Source organism: Saccopteryx bilineata, chromosome 10 (genome assembly GCF_036850765.1).
Source record: "Saccopteryx bilineata isolate mSacBil1 chromosome 10, mSacBil1_pri_phased_curated, whole genome shotgun sequence".
NCBI classification, from domain to species: Eukaryota; Metazoa; Chordata; class Mammalia; order Chiroptera; family Emballonuridae; genus Saccopteryx; species Saccopteryx bilineata.
In genome coordinates, this window is record NC_089499.1 from 4,086,603 (window position 1) to 4,106,150 (window position 19,548).

Below are 19,548 nucleotides of genomic sequence, written 5' to 3' on the forward strand. Positions count from 1 at the left end.
GGTGGGGCGGGGCGGGGATGGGGCGGGGTGGGGCGGGGCGGCGGTCCTGAGTGTCCGCCACAGTCCTGTTCGCTAGCCATCAGGTTCCTAGGGATAAAAGGGTAATTGTGGAACTACTGGTCGTTTTCACACCGGGCGGCCAGTCTCGTGGGGATAGGTCTCAGGCCCCTTTCGCTCACGGCCGGATCTCCTGCGTTGGGCCTAGAACAGTTCATGACAGTGCAGATGGACAGGTGAGGGGGGATGGGCAGGTACGGGATGACATAGCGAGAAACCTAAGAGGAAGTAAAGGCTGTAGAGGGCAGCGGAGGACCCTGAAGCCTCGAGCTTGTTTCCGAGCAGGGGCTTTGGGGACCACAGCAGTACCCAGAACAGTAAGGCCAAACCATAGTGACTTGTGCACTGGCATTTGGGGAGGTGGCCAGAGGGGAAAAGACAGAACCAGGGAGCCCAAAAAGACAGACCCTGTGCTGGACGTCGGGAGCGACCAACAGTGAAGAAGAACAGCGAGCGGACGCGGAGATCCGGAGGTCTGTGGGCCAGCGGGACAGACAGGTGCCCACGGAGCACCCGGGCCGGTAGCGACAAGGCGGGTCAGAGGGCTTGAAGGCGCACGTGGACCGACGGAACCTGGTGTCTCGGCAGGGGGCGGGGAGGGCCTGCGGAATTGGGCACCTGGTGCTGCTGGTGGGAGATGGGAGAGTCAGGGGCCTTAAGGAGCTGGTAAGGCTGTAGTTCTTTCCCTGGGATTGCAAGCCGAGGGCTGCCTTCTGCAGGGAAGCGCCTTCCTTCCAGGTGGGGGAAGGGTGGGAAGTTGGCAGGCAGAACCAACTGGGAGAAGCAAGTTGTATTGTTTGGAGCTTTGTTTTATTCTTCTGGAAATGAGCGTATTGTGTTTTTATGTAAATAACTCACAACAGCGTGGTGTTGGCAAAGGGTTGAAGAGCCAACACTCCTGCATGAAGTTGAGGTGCCATATTGTGTTGTCGTAGCAACAGTTAACGCTTGCCGTGGGCGGGCCCAAAGACCAGCGTGTGTCCGAGAGGCGAGCTCCCTGCTCATTCTGAGCTGTTTTACCAAAGCAGCAGCCTTCCCTGTCCTCCAAGGCTGGACTTGGAAAATCACCTTTTCCCACGAGGATCTGGGGGTCCCTCCAGCCTGGTGTAGCCCTTGCCAGCTCGGAGCTTCCAGAACAGAATTGTCTGTAGCTTCTGGGGCACTTTGGACTCACAGATTTCAGTCATGTTATCCTAGCCTGGCGGGGAGGGACCCTACAGGGACAGGGAGCGTGTCTTACTCATCTGCATATATTCACTGGGCTGTGCAGAGGCGGGGCCTGTAGAGGTTCTTAAACAAATGACTGGACCTGCAGGAATCACCAAAAATATGTTTGTTTCCCTGTTCGCGGAGGTGTGCGCGCACGCACACAGCGTGCTACTCTTGGCTACGCCGCTGTGACTGGTCCAGCAAAGACATCCCCTGGCAGTGTGCTTAGAGTCTCCGCCGAAAACCTCAGGCCATGGGATCCAAGGCACGGGGCAGAGCACGGAGTGGTGTGGAGCCTTGGTCCAAACCCGGACCACGTGTGAGCAGTGCTGTGGCTGGCGCTGAGCTCCCTGGGGGTGTTGGCGTCCTGAGCGGGGCTCGGTCCCCAGTCTGTCTCAGTGCTGAGACTCTGTGGGTTTTCCTTCATAGCACTCCTTCTTCTGCCGGCTGACGGAAGACAAGAAGTCAGAGAAATTCTTCAAGGTCTTCTATGACCGCATGAAGGTGGCCCAGCAAGAGATCAAGGCCACGGTGACAGTGAACACTAGCGACTTGGGCAACAAAAAGAAAGACGACGAGGTAGACAGGGATGCCCCATCCCGGAAAAAAGGTAAATGTCCCCATGTGCTGCCCCTCCATCCGTCGGTCTGTGCACCCGCAGGGGAGCCCCAGGGTTTCCTCTGTTCTCCTCTTCCCCTCGGACCCCAAACTGTGCATGCTCACTGGGCTCTCAGAAGAACACAAATCCACTTGTGATGTGATTCTTCCTGAATAACCTGAGAAGGATCACCACGGCTTTGGAAGTTTTCTTGTTTCATAAATTCATATGCATTCTTGGTCAAACTCCAGGTTTTGTGGGCAGGAAATCCATTAACAATTCTTTTCTGTAATTTTCCATTTAATGTCAGAAAAAGTTGAGGATAATACGCTCTTGAGAGTTGGGGGTACCCGTCTACTGTAGGTTAATTCTCCCTTCTTTTCTAAATTACTTGAGTGTTTATGAAACTTCTTACCCATCACCTCAGCTGAACACAGTGATACTTGGGAGCAGGTGGGACCACCAGTGTTGAGCCAATGGCCTTGAGCAGGTTGGTGGGCCGCTCTGAGCCTCGTTTTTTTGTGTGTTTTTTTTCTGAAGCTGGAAACGGGGAGGCAGTTAGACAGACTCCCGCATGCGCCCGACCGGGATCCACCCGGCATGCCCACCAGGGGGCGATGCTCTGCCCATCTGGGGTGTAGCTCTGCCGCAATCAGAGCCATTGTAGCGCCTGAGGCAGAGGCCACGGAGCCATCCTCAGCGCCCAGGCAATGGAGCCTTGGCTGCGGGAGGGGAAGAGAGAGACAGAGAGGAAGGAGAGGGGGAGGGGTGGAGAAGCAGATGGGCGCCTCTCCTGTGTGCCCTGTCCAGGAATCAAACCTGGGACTCCTGCACGCTCCATCACTGAGCCAACCAGCCAGGGCTTGAGCCTCGTTTTTTAAGGTTATAATTGGATTTCTCAGCTACAGTGCGTCCAACACCCAGAGAATTTGTCGCTCTCGGGGCTGAACTGGGCATTGTAGGTATTTAGTGGCAGATATGGCCTCTATACACAGTAGATGCCAGCAGCCCCCCAACCCAAACCTCAACCCAAAATGTCTCCAGATGTTGTAAATTGTCCCCTGGGTGGGATGAGGGCAGAATCACCCTCTCGTGGATAACCGCTGGTCTAGAATGGGGAGAAAGAAAAGAAAACGGTGGCTCATGTTGCTAAGTACTTCCTAGGGACCAGGCCCCGGTCAAAGTCCTCTACCTGTGTTACTTCACTTAGAACTATTCAACCCCGTGAAATGGATAGAATTGTCATCCACCATTTCACAGATGAGGAAATGGAAGCAGGAGATGGTAGTTAACTTGTTCTTCTTTAAGGCATGCAGCTCGTAGACAGTAGAGCCAGGATTCGAGCCAGGCGGTCTGGCTGCAGAGGCTGATGCCCCTGCTCGTGACGCCTGGTGGCCTGGCAGGGTCCTCTGAGGTCCGGTCAGGTGATCTACATCAAGTGCTTCCTCCCAGCGGGAGGGCCCTGTCAGGTGTAGCAACAGTAACCGGAGTTGCTATTGTCATTGCAGGAGGGGCTCTGTCAGGTGTAGCAACAGTAACCGGAGTTGCTATTGTCATTGCAGGAAGGGCTCTGTCAGGTGTAGCAACAGTAACCGGAGTTGCTATTGTCATTGCAGGAAGGGCTCTGTCAGGTGTAGCAACAGTAACAGTAGTTACTATTGTCATTGCAGGAAGGGCTCTGTCAGGTGTAGCGACAGTAACCGTAGTTACTATTGTCATTGCAGGAAGGGCTCTGTCAGGTGTAGCAACAGTAACTGTAGTTACTATTGTCATTGCAGGAAGGGCTCTGTCAGGTGTAGCAACAGTAACCGGAGTTGCTATTGTCATTGCAGGAAGGGCTCTGTCAGGTGTAGCAACAGTAACCGGAGTTGCTATTGTCATTGCAGGAAGGGCTCTGTCAGGTGTAGCAACAGTAACAGTAGTTACTATTGTCATTGCAGGAAGGGCTCTGTCAGGTGTAGCAACAGTAACTGTAGTTACTATTGTCATTGCAGGAAGGGCTGGTCAGGTGTAGCGACAGTAACCGTAGTTACTATTGTCATTGCAGGAAGGGCTCTGTCAGGTGTAGCGACAGTAACAGTAGTTACTATTGTCGTTGCAGGAAGGGCTGGTCAGGTGTAGCGACAGTAACAGTAGTTACTATTGTCATTGCAGGAAGGGCTCTGTCAGGTGTAGCGACAGTAACAGTAGTTACTATTGTCGTTGCAGGAAGGGCTGGTCAGGTGTAGCGACAGTAACAGTAGTTACTATTGTCGTTGCAGGAAGGGCTGGTCAGGTGTAGCGACAGTAACAGTAGTTACTATTGTCATTGCAGGAAGGGCTCTGTCAGGTGTAGCGACAGTAACAGTAGTTACTATTGTCATTGCAGGAAGGGCTCTGTCAGGTGTAGCGACAGTAACCGTAGTTACTATTGTCATTGCAGGAAGGGCTCTGTCAGGTGTAGCGACAGTAACCGTAGTTACTATTGTCATTGCAGGAAGGGCTCTGTCAGGTGTAGCGACAGTAACAGTAGTTACTATTGTCGTTGCAGGAAGGGCTGGTCAGGTGTAGCAACAGTAACAGTAGTTACTATTGTCGTTGCAGGAAGGGCTGGTCAGGTGTAGCGACAGTAACAGTAGTTACTATTGTCGTTGCAGGAAGGGCTGGTCAGGTGTAGCGACAGTAACAGTAGTTACTATTGTCATTGCAGGAAGGGCTCTGTCAGGTGTAGCGACAGTAACAGTAGTTACTATTGTCATTGCAGGAAGGGCTCTGTCAGGTGTAGCGACAGTAACCGTAGTTACTATTGTCATTGCAGGAAGGGCTCTGTCAGGTGTAGCGACAGTAACAGTAGTTACTATTGTCATTGCAGGAAGGGCTCTGTCAGGTGTAGCGACAGTAACAGTAGTTACTATTGTCGTTGCAGGAAGGGCTGGTCAGGTGTAGCAACAGTAACAGTAGTTACTATTGTCGTTGCAGGAAGGGCTGGTCAGGTGTAGCAACAGTAACAGTAGTTACTATTGTCGTTGCAGGAAGGGCTGGTCAGGTGTAGCGACAGTAACCGTAGTTACTATTGTCATTGCAGGAAGGGCTCTGTCAGGTGTAGCGACAGTAACCGTAGTTACTATTGTCATTGCAGGAAGGGCTGGTCAGGTGTAGCAACAGTAACAGTAGTTACTATTGTCATTGCAGGAAGGGCTCTGTCAGGTGTAGCGACAGTAACCGTAGTTACTATTGTCATTGCAGGAAGGGCTCTGTCAGGTGTAGCAACAGCAACCGTAGTTACTATTGTCATTGCAGGAAGGGCTCTGTCAGGTGTAGCAACAGTAACCGGAGTTGCTATTGTCATTGCAGGAAGGGCTCTGTCAGGTGTAGCAACAGTAACCGTAGTTACTATTGTCATTGCAGGAAGGGCTCTGTCAGGTGTAGCGACAGTAACAGTAGTTACTATTGTCATTGCAGGAAGGGCTGGTCAGGTGTAGCGACAGTAACCGGAGTTGCTATTGTCATTGCAGGAAGGGCTCAGTCAGGTGTAGCAACAGTAACCGTAGTTACTATTGTCATTGCAGGAAGGGCTCTGTCAGGTGTAGCGACAGTAACAGTAGTTACTATTGTCATTGCAGGAAGGGCTGGTCAGGTGTAGCGACAGTAACCGTAGTTACTATTGTCGTTGCAGGAAGGGCTGGTCAGGTGTAGCGACAGTAACAGTAGTTACTATTGTCATTGCAGGAAGGGCTCTGTCAGGTGTAGCAACAGTAACTGTAGTTACTATTGTCATTGCAGGAAGGGCTCTGTCAGGTGTAGCGACAGTAACAGTAGTTACTATTGTCATTGCAGGAAGGGCTCTGTCAGGTGTAGCGACAGTAACAGTAGTTACTATTGTCGTTGCAGGAAGGGCTGGTCAGGTGTAGCGACAGTAACAGTAGTTACTATTGTCGTTGCAGGAAGGGCTGGTCAGGTGTAGCGACAGTAACAGTAGTTACTATTGTCATTGCAGGAAGGGCTCTGTCAGGTGTAGCGACAGTAACAGTAGTTACTATTGTCATTGCAGGAAGGGCTCTGTCAGGTGTAGCGACAGTAACCGTAGTTACTATTGTCATTGCAGGAAGGGCTCTGTCAGGTGTAGCGACAGTAACCGTAGTTACTATTGTCATTGCAGGAAGGGCTCTGTCAGGTGTAGCGACAGTAACCGTAGTTACTATTGTCGTTGCAGGAAGGGCTGGTCAGGTGTAGCGACAATAACAGTAGTTACTATTGTCGTTGCAGGAAGGGCTGGTCAGGTGTAGCGACAGTAACAGTAGTTACTATTGTCGTTGCAGGAAGGGCTGGTCAGGTGTAGCGACAGTAACAGTAGTTACTATTGTCATTGCAGGAAGGGCTCTGTCAGGTGTAGCGACAGTAACAGTAGTTACTATTGTCATTGCAGGAAGGGCTCTGTCAGGTGTAGCGACAGTAACCGTAGTTACTATTGTCATTGCAGGAAGGGCTCTGTCAGGTGTAGCGACAGTAACCGTAGTTACTATTGTCATTGCAGGAAGGGCTCTGTCAGGTGTAGCGACAGTAACAGTAGTTACTATTGTCGTTGCAGGAAGGGCTGGTCAGGTGTAGCAACAGTAACAGTAGTTACTATTGTCGTTGCAGGAAGGGCTGGTCAGGTGTAGCAACAGTAACAGTAGTTACTATTGTCGTTGCAGGAAGGGCTGGTCAGGTGTAGCGACAGTAACCGTAGTTACTATTGTCATTGCAGGAAGGGCTCTGTCAGGTGTAGCGACAGTAACCGTAGTTACTATTGTCATTGCAGGAAGGGCTGGTCAGGTGTAGCAACAGTAACAGTAGTTACTATTGTCATTGCAGGAAGGGCTCTGTCAGGTGTAGCGACAGTAACCGTAGTTACTATTGTCATTGCAGGAAGGGCTCTGTCAGGTGTAGCAACAGTAACTGTAGTTACTATTGTCATTGCAGGAAGGGCTCTGTCAGGTGTAGCAACAGTAACCGGAGTTGCTATTGTCATTGCAGGAAGGGCTCTGTCAGGTGTAGCAACAGTAACCGTAGTTACTATTGTCATTGCAGGAAGGGCTCTGTCAGGTGTAGCGACAGTAACAGTAGTTACTATTGTCATTGCAGGAAGGGCTGGTCAGGTGTAGCGACAGTAACTGGAGTTGCTATTGTCATTGCAGGAAGGGCTCAGTCAGGTGTAGCAACAGTAACCGTAGTTACTATTGTCATTGCAGGAAGGGCTCTGTCAGGTGTAGCGACAGTAACAGTAGTTACTATTGTCATTGCAGGAAGGGCTGGTCAGGTGTAGCGACAGTAACCGTAGTTACTATTGTCGTTGCAGGAAGGGCTGGTCAGGTGTAGCGACAGTAACAGTAGTTACTATTGTCATTGCAGGAAGGGCTCTGTCAGGTGTAGCAACAGTAACTGTAGTTACTATTGTCATTGCAGGAAGGGCTCTGTCAGGTGTAGCGACAGTAACCGTAGTTACTATTGTCATTGCAGGAAGGGCTCTGTCAGGTGTAGCGACAGTAACAGTAGTTACTATTGTCGTTGCAGGAAGGGCTGGTCAGGTGTAGCGACAGTAACAGTAGTTACTATTGTCGTTGCAGGAAGGGCTGGTCAGGTGTAGCGACAGTAACAGTAGTTACTATTGTCATTGCAGGAAGGGCTCTGTCAGGTGTAGCGACAGTAACAGTAGTTACTATTGTCATTGCAGGAAGGGCTCTGTCAGGTGTAGCGACAGTAACCGTAGTTACTATTGTCATTGCAGGAGGGGCTCTGTCAGGTGTAGCGACAGTAACCGTAGTTACTATTGTCATTGCAGGAAGGGCTCTGTCAGGTGTAGCGACAGTAACAGTAGTTACTATTGTCGTTGCAGAAAGGGCTGGTCAGGTGTAGCAACAGTAACAGTAGTTACTATTGTCGTTGCAGGAAGGGCTGGTCAGGTGTAGCGACAGTAACAGTAGTTACTATTGTCATTGCAGGAAGGGCTCTGTCAGGTGTAGCGACAGTAACAGTAGTTACTATTGTCATTGCAGGAAGGGCTCTGTCAGGTGTAGCGACAGTAACAGTAGTTACTATTGTCATTGCTGGAAGGGCTGGTCAGGTGTAGCTACAATAACAGTAGTTACTATTGTCATTGCAGGAAGGGCTCTGTCAGGTGTAGCGACAGTAACCGTAGTTACTATTGTCATTGCAGGAAGGGCTCTGTCAGGTGTAGCGACAGTAACCGTAGTTACTATTGTCATTGCAGGAAGGGCTGGTCAGGTGTAGCAACAGTAACAGTAGTTACTATTGTCATTGCTGGAAGGACTCTGTCAGGTGTAGCAACAGTAACAGTAGTTACTATTGTCATTGCTGGAAGGGCTGGTCAGGTGTAGCGACAGTAACAGTAGTTACTATTGTCATTGCTGGAAGGGCTGGTCAGGTGTAGCGACAGTAACAGTAGTTACTATTGTCATTGCAGGAAGGGCTCTGTCAGGTGTAGCAACAGTAACCGTAGTTACTATTGTCATTGCAGGAAGGGCTCTGTCAGGTGTAGCAACAGTAACAGTAGTTACTATTGTCATTGCAGGAAGGGCTCTGTCAGGTGTAGCGACAGTAACCGTAGTTACTATTGTCATTGCAGGAAGGGCTCTGTCAGGTGTAGCGACAGTAACAGTAGTTACTATTGTCATTGCAGGAAGGGCTCTGTCAGGTGTAGCGACAGTAACCGTAGTTACTATTGTCATTGCAGGAAGGGCTCTGTCAGGTGTAGTGACAGTAACCGTAGTTACTATTGTCATTGCAGGAAGGGCTCTGTCAGGTGTAGCGACAGTAACAGTAGTTACTATTGTCGTTGCAGGAAGGGCTGGTCAGGTGTAGCGACAGTAACAGTAGTTACTATTGTCATTGCAGGAAGGGCTCTGTCAGGTGTAGCAACAGTAACTGTAGTTACTATTGTCATTGCAGGAAGGGCTCTGTCAGGTGTAGCGACAGTAACCGTAGTTACTATTGTCATTGCAGGAAGGGCTCTGTCAGGTGTAGCGACAGTAACAGTAGTTACTATTGTCGTTGCAGGAAGGGCTGGTCAGGTGTAGCGACAGTAACAGTAGTTACTATTGTCGTTGCAGGAAGGGCTGGTCAGGTGTAGCGACAGTAACAGTAGTTACTATTGTCATTGCTGGAAGGGCTGGTCAGGTGTAGCAACAGTAACAGTAGTTACTATTGTCATTGCTGGAAGGGCTGGTCAGGTGTAGCAACAGTAACAGTAGTTACTATTGTCATTGCAGGAAGGGCTCTTTCAGGTGTAGCAACAGTAACAGTAGTTACTATTGTCATTGCAGGAAGGGCTCTGTCAGGTGTAGCGACAGTAACTGTAGTTACTATTGTCATTGCAGGAAGGGCTCTGTCAGGTGTAGGGACAGTAACAGTAGTTACTATTGTCATTGCTGGAAGGGCTGGTCAGGTGTAGCTACAGTAACCGTAGTTGCTATTGTTATTGCAGGAAGGGCTTTGGCAGGTATAGTAACAGTAACAGTAGTAACTGGGCTCCGTCAGCTGTCGCAACAGTAACAGTAGTTACTATTGTGGTTTGCATCCTGTGGACCCTCTCAGGAACCTTCTGGGGTGAAGTTCACTAGCGCTCTCCCATCCTGTAGACAAGCAAGCTGAGTCCCAGGGCCGTAGGTTTGTGGGGTTGACAGAGACCATACTGAGGCTCTTCCTGACAGAGCGGGCACAGGTGAAGTCTCAGAGCCGCACGTACCGGCAGGGCCTGGCTCGGTTTTAATCCCACGGAGGACTGAGAGAAGGTGGGACTTCTTGGGGTGTTCTGCCAGCCGTGAGGCTCTCTCGTAGTGACTACAAGGACATGTGTTCCTGAATGTCCCCTTGGGTGTGGCACACAGCAGTCCTGAGGACCCGCAGCAGTGACGGTCCCTTGTTTGCCTTCCAGCCAAAGAGCCCACGACACAGGTGACGGAGGAGGTCCGGGACCAGCTCCTGGAGGCCTCTGCAGCCACCAGGAAGGCCTTCAGCACCTTCAGGCGGGAGGCCGACCCCGACGACCACTACCAGTCCGCGGAGGGCGCCCAGGCCGCGGCAGACAAGGCCAAGGACGACCTGGAGATGAGCGCGGTCATCACCATCATGCAGCCCATCCTGCGCTTCCTGCAGCTCCTGTGTGAGAACCACAACCGGGACCTGCAGGTGAGGCTGGCCGGCCGTGTCCCTGCCGCGTCCCCACCGCGTCCCCTCCTGCCACTCGGCTGCCCGGCCGGCTCCCAACACTGAGCCAGTGGCCTTGAGTTCAGGACCAGGACGGTTCTCAGTGTCGGGGTAATGACCTGACCTCATGCTCGGTCTGTCCCCGTCCCCCCCCTCCCCCGTCTGCACCGGGACAGGGAGCTGTCCCTTCCTCTTGCTCACAGCGAGGTGCGGCCCGTGTGTGCGTAAGCGCGTGAGTGTCTCGTAGCCCGCCGCTATCTGGCGTCGTTACAGGCGCACAGGTAAAACGTGGCCGAGTGACAGACCAACTTAGAAAATGCGATGCTTAGAAAGTTCTAAGTATTTGTTGGGTGAGTGAATGAGCGGCTTTCTAGAATTTTACACAAATAAATAAGAGCTCGTTCCATTTTGTACCTACGTCAGCGTTTGCAGCTTATCACTAAATGGGGTTGCTGCACGGGAATGTATTTCACGACTCCCCAGCCGAGGGGCACGTAGGCTGTGTCCAGCCCTGCGCCGTTACAGACAGAGCGTGGTAACCACCCAGTACAGACTCTGCAACTGGACATCAGCGTTTCATAGAAGGGTCATGACCAGGTCAGAGGCTCCGTGCAGTTTCTCTCTTGACTGTACCTCTCGGTAGCACCCGTTTTCTACAGTAATCACGTAAAACTTTATAGCCATGCACAAAAGAATTGTTTGGAGTTCACCGTTGCTTCTTTTTAAGAAGAGGGTCATGGAGCCTCTGACAGAAATAGACTCTTGCTCTGTAAGGGGGTTGAGTGGGGCTTGCTTCACGGTGTTGAAGACGTATGCACTCTTGTGTGTCTTGTTAACACGACTAGTTTACCTGGAGAATACACACCGGGGACCCGCACACACACGTGCACACGCGTACACACGCACACACACACACACATACTCCTGCCCCTCCCTTTAATAATGGAAGTAGCCAGACAAGAGAACCAGGGTTTTCACCATGACACAGGGCTGAAGCCAGCCTGTCACAGCCTGTTTTGTGACGGACCACCCCCAGCCCTCGGCTATGGGCACTCGGCATTCAGACCACACCATCATGTTGTCTGGATGCCTGTAAGCCTCACACCTGGAGACAGGGCTGGCGGGCTGGGGTGGGAGAGAGAAAAAGGGGAACTCGAGAAGGCGGGGGGAGTCTGACGGAGCAGGTTGTCGAAGAAGAGCCCTCCTCCATGGCATCCTATATAAAATCGCCCTAGGGAACAAGCCCCAGGGCTGACAGCCACTGCCGCAGACCACCCACCACGGCTGACCATCCCGGGGCAGGGGGCAGGCTGAGCCTTCCGTTCTGCCCTATCGCTGCATCTCTGCGTGTAACTGCTGATCAACCCAGCGCACCAGCCTGCTCGATGCTGTCGGGATGGCGGGGCCAATGACCTTTCTCCCCCTCTTCTCTCCCTCAACCCGGGCCTGCCCCTCACAGAACTTCCTCCGATGCCAAAACAACAAGACCAACTACAACCTGGTGTGCGAGACGCTGCAGTTCCTGGACTGCATCTGCGGCAGCACCACGGGCGGCCTGGGGCTGCTCGGCCTCTACATCAACGAGAAGAACGTGGCCCTCATCAACCAGACCCTGGAGAGCCTGACCGAGTACTGCCAGGGGCCTTGCCACGAGAACCAGGTGCGCCCTCGCTGCTGTGGGGGGCGGGGACAACCTTTGCCGCTGAGGCGTCGCTGTCTCCGGCGCCTGTCTGTGGCCTGGGGACTCAGTCGAGCCTGGAGGCCATTCTTCCGACTGTCAGGGAGGTGGTCGGTGCTTTTGAGGCTGCAGGTCTTGGCCCAGACACGGGTACGGGGCTGGTCCTCACGAGGCCGGACTTGGTTTGGTTGGGATGTCCAACTCAAACCTGACTAGGGGTAAATATTAAAGTTGGGAGTTAGACTGGTTCTGTTTTTGGGGGGGGGTTTGTATTTTTCTGAAGCCAGATATGGGGGAGGCAGTCAGACAGACTCCCGCATGCGCCCCACCGGGATCCACCCGGCACGCCCACCAGGGGGCGATGCTCCGCCCATCTGGGGCGTCCAGAGCCATTCTAGCGCCTGAGGCAGAGGCCACAGAGCCATCCTCAGTGCCCGGGCCAATCTTGCTCCAATGGAGCCTCAGCTGCGGGAGGGGAAGAGAGAGACAGAGAGGAAGGAGAGGGGGAGGAGTGGAGAAGCAGATGGGTGCTTCTCCTGTGTGCCCTGGCCGGGAATCGAACCTGGGACTCCTGCACCCCAGGCCGACGCTCTACCACTGAGCCAACCGGCCAGGGCCTGGTTCTGTTTTAAATGCTATGAAGGACTAAGAAAAGTGGCTGTTTCGCGGCAGGGAGGTTGAGCCAACCCGGAGAAAAAGACTGGCCTCAGATGGCACCGCTCTGAAGCCACGTGAGAAAACGCGGGTTCAGACTTGAATGCCACCACAGACAACCAGAGAGGAGAGACCTGTCCGTTTTGACCCTGGCCTCCCAGGAGTCTATTTTTGGCGTGGAATCCGATAGCTCCTTGAGTCATTGCTTCTTTGTGGCATTCTGCAGATTTTGTGACTTTCTGCATCAGTGTTAGGAGACGTAGGATTTTTAACTCAAATTATAGCTCCGTCCTGGCCAGAGGGTGGGAGGCAGGCCAAGGCTTCGATGGCCAGTTCTAAACACATGAGCCGGGGAAGGTAGGCTGGGCTGGGCTACTTGAGGGGCCCCAACCAGAACCTTCAATCCGAGAAGAAGATGGCTTGCTTGCCAGAGGTACAAGCCACCGTGTTTATAAACTCAGTCTTTGTTGAGTGTGACTGTGAGTCTGGGATTGGGATAGCTCCCCAACACTCTCCTGGTTCCCCAGTGAGACAGAGAGAGGGTGGATGGAGTCCAAGCAGAAAGGAAAAGGAACCAAAAATTACAGCAGGCTTGGGGGCAAAGGCCTTCCCTGACACTCCAAGTGAGCATCCAGGTAACCTCAGGACGGCTTTTCCACTGGAGCTCTGTCCAGAGGAACCCACGGGGACCGTAGGGGGGGGGGACAGGGGGGAGGGATACATCATTTTTACCTGTGCACTCGGAATAGGAACCTTGCTTTTCCAATTGTCTGCCTTACACGAAAGCATGCGGTCCGAAAGCCGGGTGGAGCAGGGAGAACGGAACACGCCTCGAAGGGGGGACGCGGGTCTGGGAACCCAGAATCAGCCGCAGGCCGTATTTTCCCTCAAGAACCAAAGCCGGCCGCCCCAGTGCTGTTTGGATTAGACATGACCAGTTTATCAGTTCCCGAGCTCGGGGACTTTCCTGCTGTTTACCGTTCATTCTGAAACTAGAGATTTTCATCTGTCTTTTCTTCTTACCACTTTCTCACGGAAAATTTGCAGCTCTCCCCTAGAGACCTGACTCGGGAGTGGCAGGCGTTGTGTTGAAATAGCAGTTGAGCCTGTTGGCCACCACGTCTGATTTATGACCAGCGCCTGTCTGTGTGTGTCTGTGTGTGTGTGTGTGTTGATGTGCGTGTGTTTCCTCAGAACTGCATAGCCACCCACGAGTCCAACGGCATTGACATCATCACAGCCCTGATCCTCAATGACATCAACCCCCTGGGGAAGAAGAGAATGGACCTCGTGTTGGAACTGAAGGCAAGTAGGAGCTGAAAGCAAAAAGGACAGTAGCATTTGGAAAGCGTCACTTGGGTGTTTGGCCTCAGCATGTGGCATGGTCCGTGTCGGGAAACAAAATATTTTAAAAAGCAAGTCCTTCCAAACTAAATGCACGGGCCACGTTACAAGTTCTGACTCAGAGGCAAAACCTCAGTGTTTCCCATCCAAACAAGGGTCTTACGATGAGGGGGGAGCAGTATCTCAGCCCAGCCCCCCCGCCACTCCCCCGGTGGTGGGGAGTGAGACTTCATCACTCACAGCTGCGAGACAGACAGCCCAGAACTAAAGCCGTGGCTCTGAAAGCCACCGGCCCGGAAGCAGTGGGAACAGCACGCCCTCTGCATGTCGAGGGAACAGAGCCGCTGAGCCTGCGCAGAACCCCAGACCGCAGTTGGGGCCCGGTCAGAGCGCACCTTCCGTCCCGGTGCTGGCTTTAGCAGAGGGTGACGCCCACATAAAGGACGGTTTCCCCGGCCGGTCCTGTGCCCCAGGCCTGCCCCATTCCTCCGGGTTGTGTGCAGATGGTGGGCCGCAGTGGGGTGTCGGGGCCCCGCCGACATGCTGACTCCCCTTGTCCCAGAAAGAGTTCTGGAATTGAACATAGCGACGTCAAGACGCTTAAAGCCGCTGGGTTTCCAGCCCCCCGCCCCCAACCAGGGTATTTGAGACACGCTGACGGGCCATTCCTGAGGTTCTGAGAGTCCGAGAACTCATTTCTGAGAACTGAGCTTGCGAGCCAGCCCGGCGTCTGACTGAATTTCAGAACGTGTCAGCCCCACTGAGCACATTTCCTTCACAACTGTCCCCCCGTTGGGGCCAGCGAGCCCTATCCTCCGCCTGCCCCGACACAGCAGCGAGCCCTTTGTCAGTGTCACAGGACAGCCTAGCACCGGGGGGTTCAGCTGAAAATCTGATCTGTGGTCGTTGCACAAACGATGTCACGGGAGAGAGAGGTCATGGGAAGGTGTGGACACAGCAGCCTGTGGGAATTATTCAGTTATTTTTACTTTCCCTTTAGTGTTTCGAGCTGAGAGTCCAGTCTAAGTTGATTTGGGTGTATGGGTTCAGTGGACTTTTTATTTTTATTTTGCTCTTCTTTACTCCTCTGACAACTTGTGCGGTCGAGTTGATTTGACCGCCAGGTAGCTCACGTACCTGACGCCGCTGGCCAGCCTGTTGCTGGTCAGAGCCTGAAATGAACGGGGAGTTCCTGTGGCCCCTGGTCAGCACGTCACTGACTTTCCCAGCTAACCCGGTACTCTGGATTATTGGGGAAATTTCTGCCATGTGAAAAGCTACCCTTTGATAGCACAGCAAGCTGACCGATCCGCTCTGACCGACGCTTAGAGAGGGAAAAATACCGCCACCTCCCACTCAGAACCGCACGAGGACTTCCGAGACCTGCGTACCAGTTCTCCGAGGCCCAGGACCTCCCGTGAGGTCGAGCCGAGAAGTGAGGGGTACCAGCCCATGCTGTAGTGGGAACTCGGGTCTGTCGGCGGCATGGGGTACCCCGTCGGTCGCTTTCGCTGACTGGCGTCGCCGTACTCACATCGTGTTAGGGTGTAGAGCAGGCAGCACCGTTTGGGGACGGGGAGGAATTACCTGCACTCCGGCCTTCTCGGGCCCGGCCACACGACTCCCTGAGGTCGTTGTGGGTCTGGATAATCTCAGGTTCTCCCGACCCACTGCCACCACGGCGGTGCCGGCAGACTGGGCCCCCGCACCCACATTTAAATCTCCACTTTGTGCCAGAATTGTACCGGGTAACGTCGGGTTGAGACCATTTCCCGACAAAATCGTGTCTCTCGGACCCAAACCAGATCCCACCAACGACTTCAGGGGTGGCAGGTGCACATTGTCGGGGGGGGGGTTCATGTTCCCCCGGGGGTGACACGTCTGTCACGTGCACCCCAGCCCACACAGCCCTCTCCATTCCCCCTGCCTCTGTCCCCCCTCTGCCCCCCAGAACAACGCCTCCAAGCTGCTGCTGGCCATCATGGAGAGCAGGCACGACAGCGAGAACGCAGAGCGGATTCTTTACAACATGAGGCCCAAGGAGCTGGTGAGCTGGGTGGTTGGCGGAGCCGGGGAGCGGCTTCGGGAGCTGGCATGGCGGTGCTCCTGGAAGAACGTTGGCGCCGTGGCCGGCTGGGTGCAGGCGAGGGGTGGCCCGGGACGCGGTCCGCCCTGTCCCCTCGGCGTGGCCACTTCCCTCGCAGCCAGCCGAGCTAGGCCAGCCGGGCAGCCTCTGCCCAGGGCTGGCTTCTCTTGGGCGGGCGCTTCATTAACCCTCTGGGTGGGCTTTCCTGGTCCCTGAGAGGAAGAGGGCAGTGTCCCCTGGAGGAACGGCTTTCTTTGAAGGCCAGATGGGGCAGTGCCCGGCGCACCTGCCGACTTTCCAGATGCCGCCCCTCTTCCTTCCTCTTCCCCCCGACCCCGCGCCACCGTCTCGTCCTGTCTCTGTGCCGAGCTCTGAACCCACAGCTGCCCCTGCTGCCGGCGGTCTGGGCAGCAGAAGCGTCTGCCTGGGGTGCTAGTATCTTAGGTTTTATATATTTTTTTAAGAAACACAAGCCTCTTTATTTCCGAGGGCACTGCTCCCAGCGTGCCGGGGCTCCCCGGCTGGAGGCTGGCGCTGCCGCCTCTGAGACCAGCTCCCCGACGGTGACGTGAGCTGAGGACTAGACTCTCCACTTGGACTTCTTCCCACGCAGATAAACTGTAACCGACAGACCTAAATGAGGGCACTGAAACTTTCCTGCCGCCTGTGACCTAACGTGCACCCGGGGCCGGGCTGAAGTCCCTTTATGTGTTCCTTTACGTGGAGCTAACAGTGAGCCCAGCTCTTTGATCCCGAGGTCAGGAGTGTGTCCTCGGCCCGAGACAGACGTCCTCAAGATTGCATAACAGCTTATGTAACTGGGGCGGGGGGGGGGGTGGAATAGGGCTCGTCGCTCTTGAGTGGGGACGAGCGACTTAGCAGAGACCCCGTTCCAACTCCCACGGATCGAGAGCATGCCTCCCTCTCGGTGGGAGCCTCGTCGCCCAGGGCTGTGGGTGCCCCAGTGCCTGGGCGGCCCCTTGTGGGTGAAGAACACCATTTCTGGCAGGCGGGGGCAGGGGAGAGTCAAAGGCTTTGTGGGATAAGCCCAAGTATAAGACCCCGCATAGCAGGGAAGCTCTGACATCCAGAACACGTGTGCATACACGTGTGCGTGTGTCTGGGTGTGTGTTCTGGCTGCCACCCTTCATGCAACTGTTTGTCCAACTTGGTATTAATTAGAGCTAATGGGAAAGCCTGTCTCCAAAACGGCTTCCAGGGCCTGGCCTGGGTCGGTACAGAGACCTGGGCCCCCTGCTGCCTGGTCTTGAGTCATGGGCCATGTTTAGAGCAACGTCCTGTGTCCATGCAGGAGGCCCAGGTGCCTTCTGAGTCATCACAGAAAATGACTAATCTTCAGTACAGCTTAGGGGTTGAGGGCATTTTGTTCTTTTTCTTTGAACAATTACATTCTGAGTGATGTGTTGACTTGATAAACATTGGCCAGGCCCTCCCTGTCCCGGGCGTGGTGCTGGGCACCGGGCAGCAGACCCAGGCCTGCTGTCGGGGAGCTGGGAAGGGGGCGGGGGGCTGGGCAGGTGCAGAAACGCTCTGGGGAGTGTGCTTTCAGCATGAGACCGGCCGCATGCAAGGGGCCCCGGTCACAGGGTGCAGGTCAAATCCGGGACCCAGCCGGTGGGGCTTCTTCCCCTCGCCTCTCTGAGTCTGTTCCTCGTTCAGAGCACATGGGAACCTCTGTCACCTGTGCAGTGCTCATGGACACGAACGTTCCTGAAGGACGTTAGAGTGCTGGGCACAGATCTGGGCACATAGGGAGCGCTCGGTAGATGCCCCTTGTTCATGGTGTTCTTTTCATGTGGAGCAGGCTGTGCGGCGTGGGGGTTTGAAGTCAAACGAAATAGTTTCCTCGGCTATTCCAAAAGGCAAATGGATTTCTTTGTTTTTCCCAAACTGGCTGGAGCCAATGTAGGGACAGGAAAAGTCCAGCTTCTAGCCTTCATCTGTGTCACATTTCATTGTTCGGAGTCACTCCTGGAGTCATGGTCCCCTTCTAGAGGGCACAAACCGGCCGCGGAACATCCCAGGGTCCAGGTGGAGCAGACGCGCTCGTTTCCCGCGTTGGGGAGGTTGGTGGGCGGTGGCCGCCCAGGTCACTGTGGAGAAGGGCTCTGAGGCTGTGTCCACGCCTGGTAGGACGGTGCTGAGCGTGAGGGCAGCGTCAGCCGTGGGCGGGCTCTGAGGCTGTGTCCACGCCTGGTAGGACGGTGCTGAGCGTGAGGGCAGCGTCAGCTGTGGGCGGGCTCTGAGGCTGTGTCCACGCCTGGTAGGACGGGCCTGAGCGTGAGGGCAGCGTCAGCTGTGGGCGGGCTCTGAGGCTATGTCCACGCCTGATAGGGCGGTGCTGAGCGTGAGGGCAGCGTCAGCCGTGGGCGGGCTCTGAGGCTGTGTCCACGCCTGGTAGGACGGGCCTGAGCGTGAGGGCAGCGTCAGCTGTGGGCGGGCTCTGAGGCTATGTCCACGCCTGATAGGGCGGTGCTGAGCGTGAGGGCAGCGTCAGCTGTGGGCGGGCTCTGAGGCTGTGTCCACGCCTGATAGGGCGGTGCTGAGCGTGAGGGCAGCGTCAGCCATGGGCGGGCTCTGAGGCTGTGTCCACGCCTGGTAGGACGGTGCTGAGCGTGAGGGCAGCGTCAGCCGTGGGCGGGCTCTGAGGCTATGTCCACGCCTGATAGGGCGGTGCTGAGCGTGAGGGCAGCGTCAGCCGTGGGCGGGCTCTGAGGCTGTGTCCACGCCTGGTAGGGCGGTGCTGAGCGTGAGGGCAGCGTCAGCCGTGGGCGGGCTCTGAGGCTGTGTCCACGCCTGGTAGGACGGTGCTGAGCATGAGGGCAGCGTCAGCCGTGGGCGGGCTCTGAGGCTGTGTCCACGCCTGGTAGGACGGTTCTGAGCGTGACGGGCAGCGTCAGGCGCGGTTGGGGAGCCCCCCCCCCCCGCCCCCCGTGTGCGTGCTGCCGACGCCGGGCCCACGCCCTCCCCCTCGATGCGGGAGCTCAGTGCGCCGGCCCCCCTTGCAGGTGGAGGTGATCAAGAAGGCGTTCACGCAGGGAGAGGTGGAGTCTGAGGACGGAGAGGACGGCGAGGACGGGGCCGCCTCCCCCAGGAACGTGGGGCACAACATCTACATCTTAGCCCATCAGGTAGGTTCCCCGCCCGCGGCTTCTCCGTTCCCGCTTCAGCCCAGGCTCGTCTATGTTGGTGACGGGCTCCCAGGTACTCGCGGCCCGTGTGCTGACTTCCAGGCTCTTCTGGTTTCCCACGCAGCTGGGGTCACGTCCCTGGAAACCCCCCACTTCTGAAAGCCCTCACGCTGGGCAGCGGCCCGTAGGTGGCGGACGTCTGTCTGCAGACGTGTGAAATGAGTCTGTTCATAAATGTTGCTGAGTCCCCCTGAGCCCTCTGAAGAAATGACCTCCTCCACCTTGCCCTGTTACATCTAGACATCTTTGGGGATCTACCTGGCACTGTGACTTCTTTTGTGTTTGCCTTTTTTTGAGGGGGGTAGTAATCTTCAGACCCTGGCACCCAGATGCCCTGTTCCGTAATACACCAAGTTTGGAAGACACTTCCTCTTCCTGGGGGCCGCCCTGCCTGCGCTGCAGAGGCTGTGCCTCCTGTCGTCTGCACCACGTCGGTCCAGGAGTTACATCTGAAATGGTGCCGGTGCCAGGCCGAGGCTGCTGGGCCCTGCTGCCACGGGCCAGCTGGGAGACGAGTCCTGCTCGT

General features: G+C 54.9%; 1 protein-coding gene and 1 non-coding gene across 2 annotated transcripts in view; one reads left to right on the forward strand and one right to left on the reverse strand.

The window, feature by feature from the left end:
• The window catches only part of ITPR1 (inositol 1,4,5-trisphosphate receptor type 1), a 295,645-nt gene that overhangs the window by 218,977 nt on the left and 57,120 nt on the right, over positions 1-19,548 (forward strand). The window contains exons 45-50 of the mRNA XM_066245616.1: positions 1,696-1,876; positions 9,777-10,030; positions 11,508-11,708; positions 13,575-13,685; positions 15,676-15,771; positions 18,840-18,962. Of these exons, the coding sequence (XP_066101713.1) occupies positions 1,696-1,876; positions 9,777-10,030; positions 11,508-11,708; positions 13,575-13,685; positions 15,676-15,771; positions 18,840-18,962 (966 nt within the window). The remainder of the gene's footprint in view (positions 1-1,695; positions 1,877-9,776; positions 10,031-11,507; positions 11,709-13,574; positions 13,686-15,675; positions 15,772-18,839; positions 18,963-19,548) is intronic.
• TRNAP-GGG (transfer RNA proline (anticodon GGG)) lies at positions 12,268-12,343 on the reverse strand. The gene has a single exon. It is a non-coding gene; the product is annotated as a tRNA-Pro (tRNA).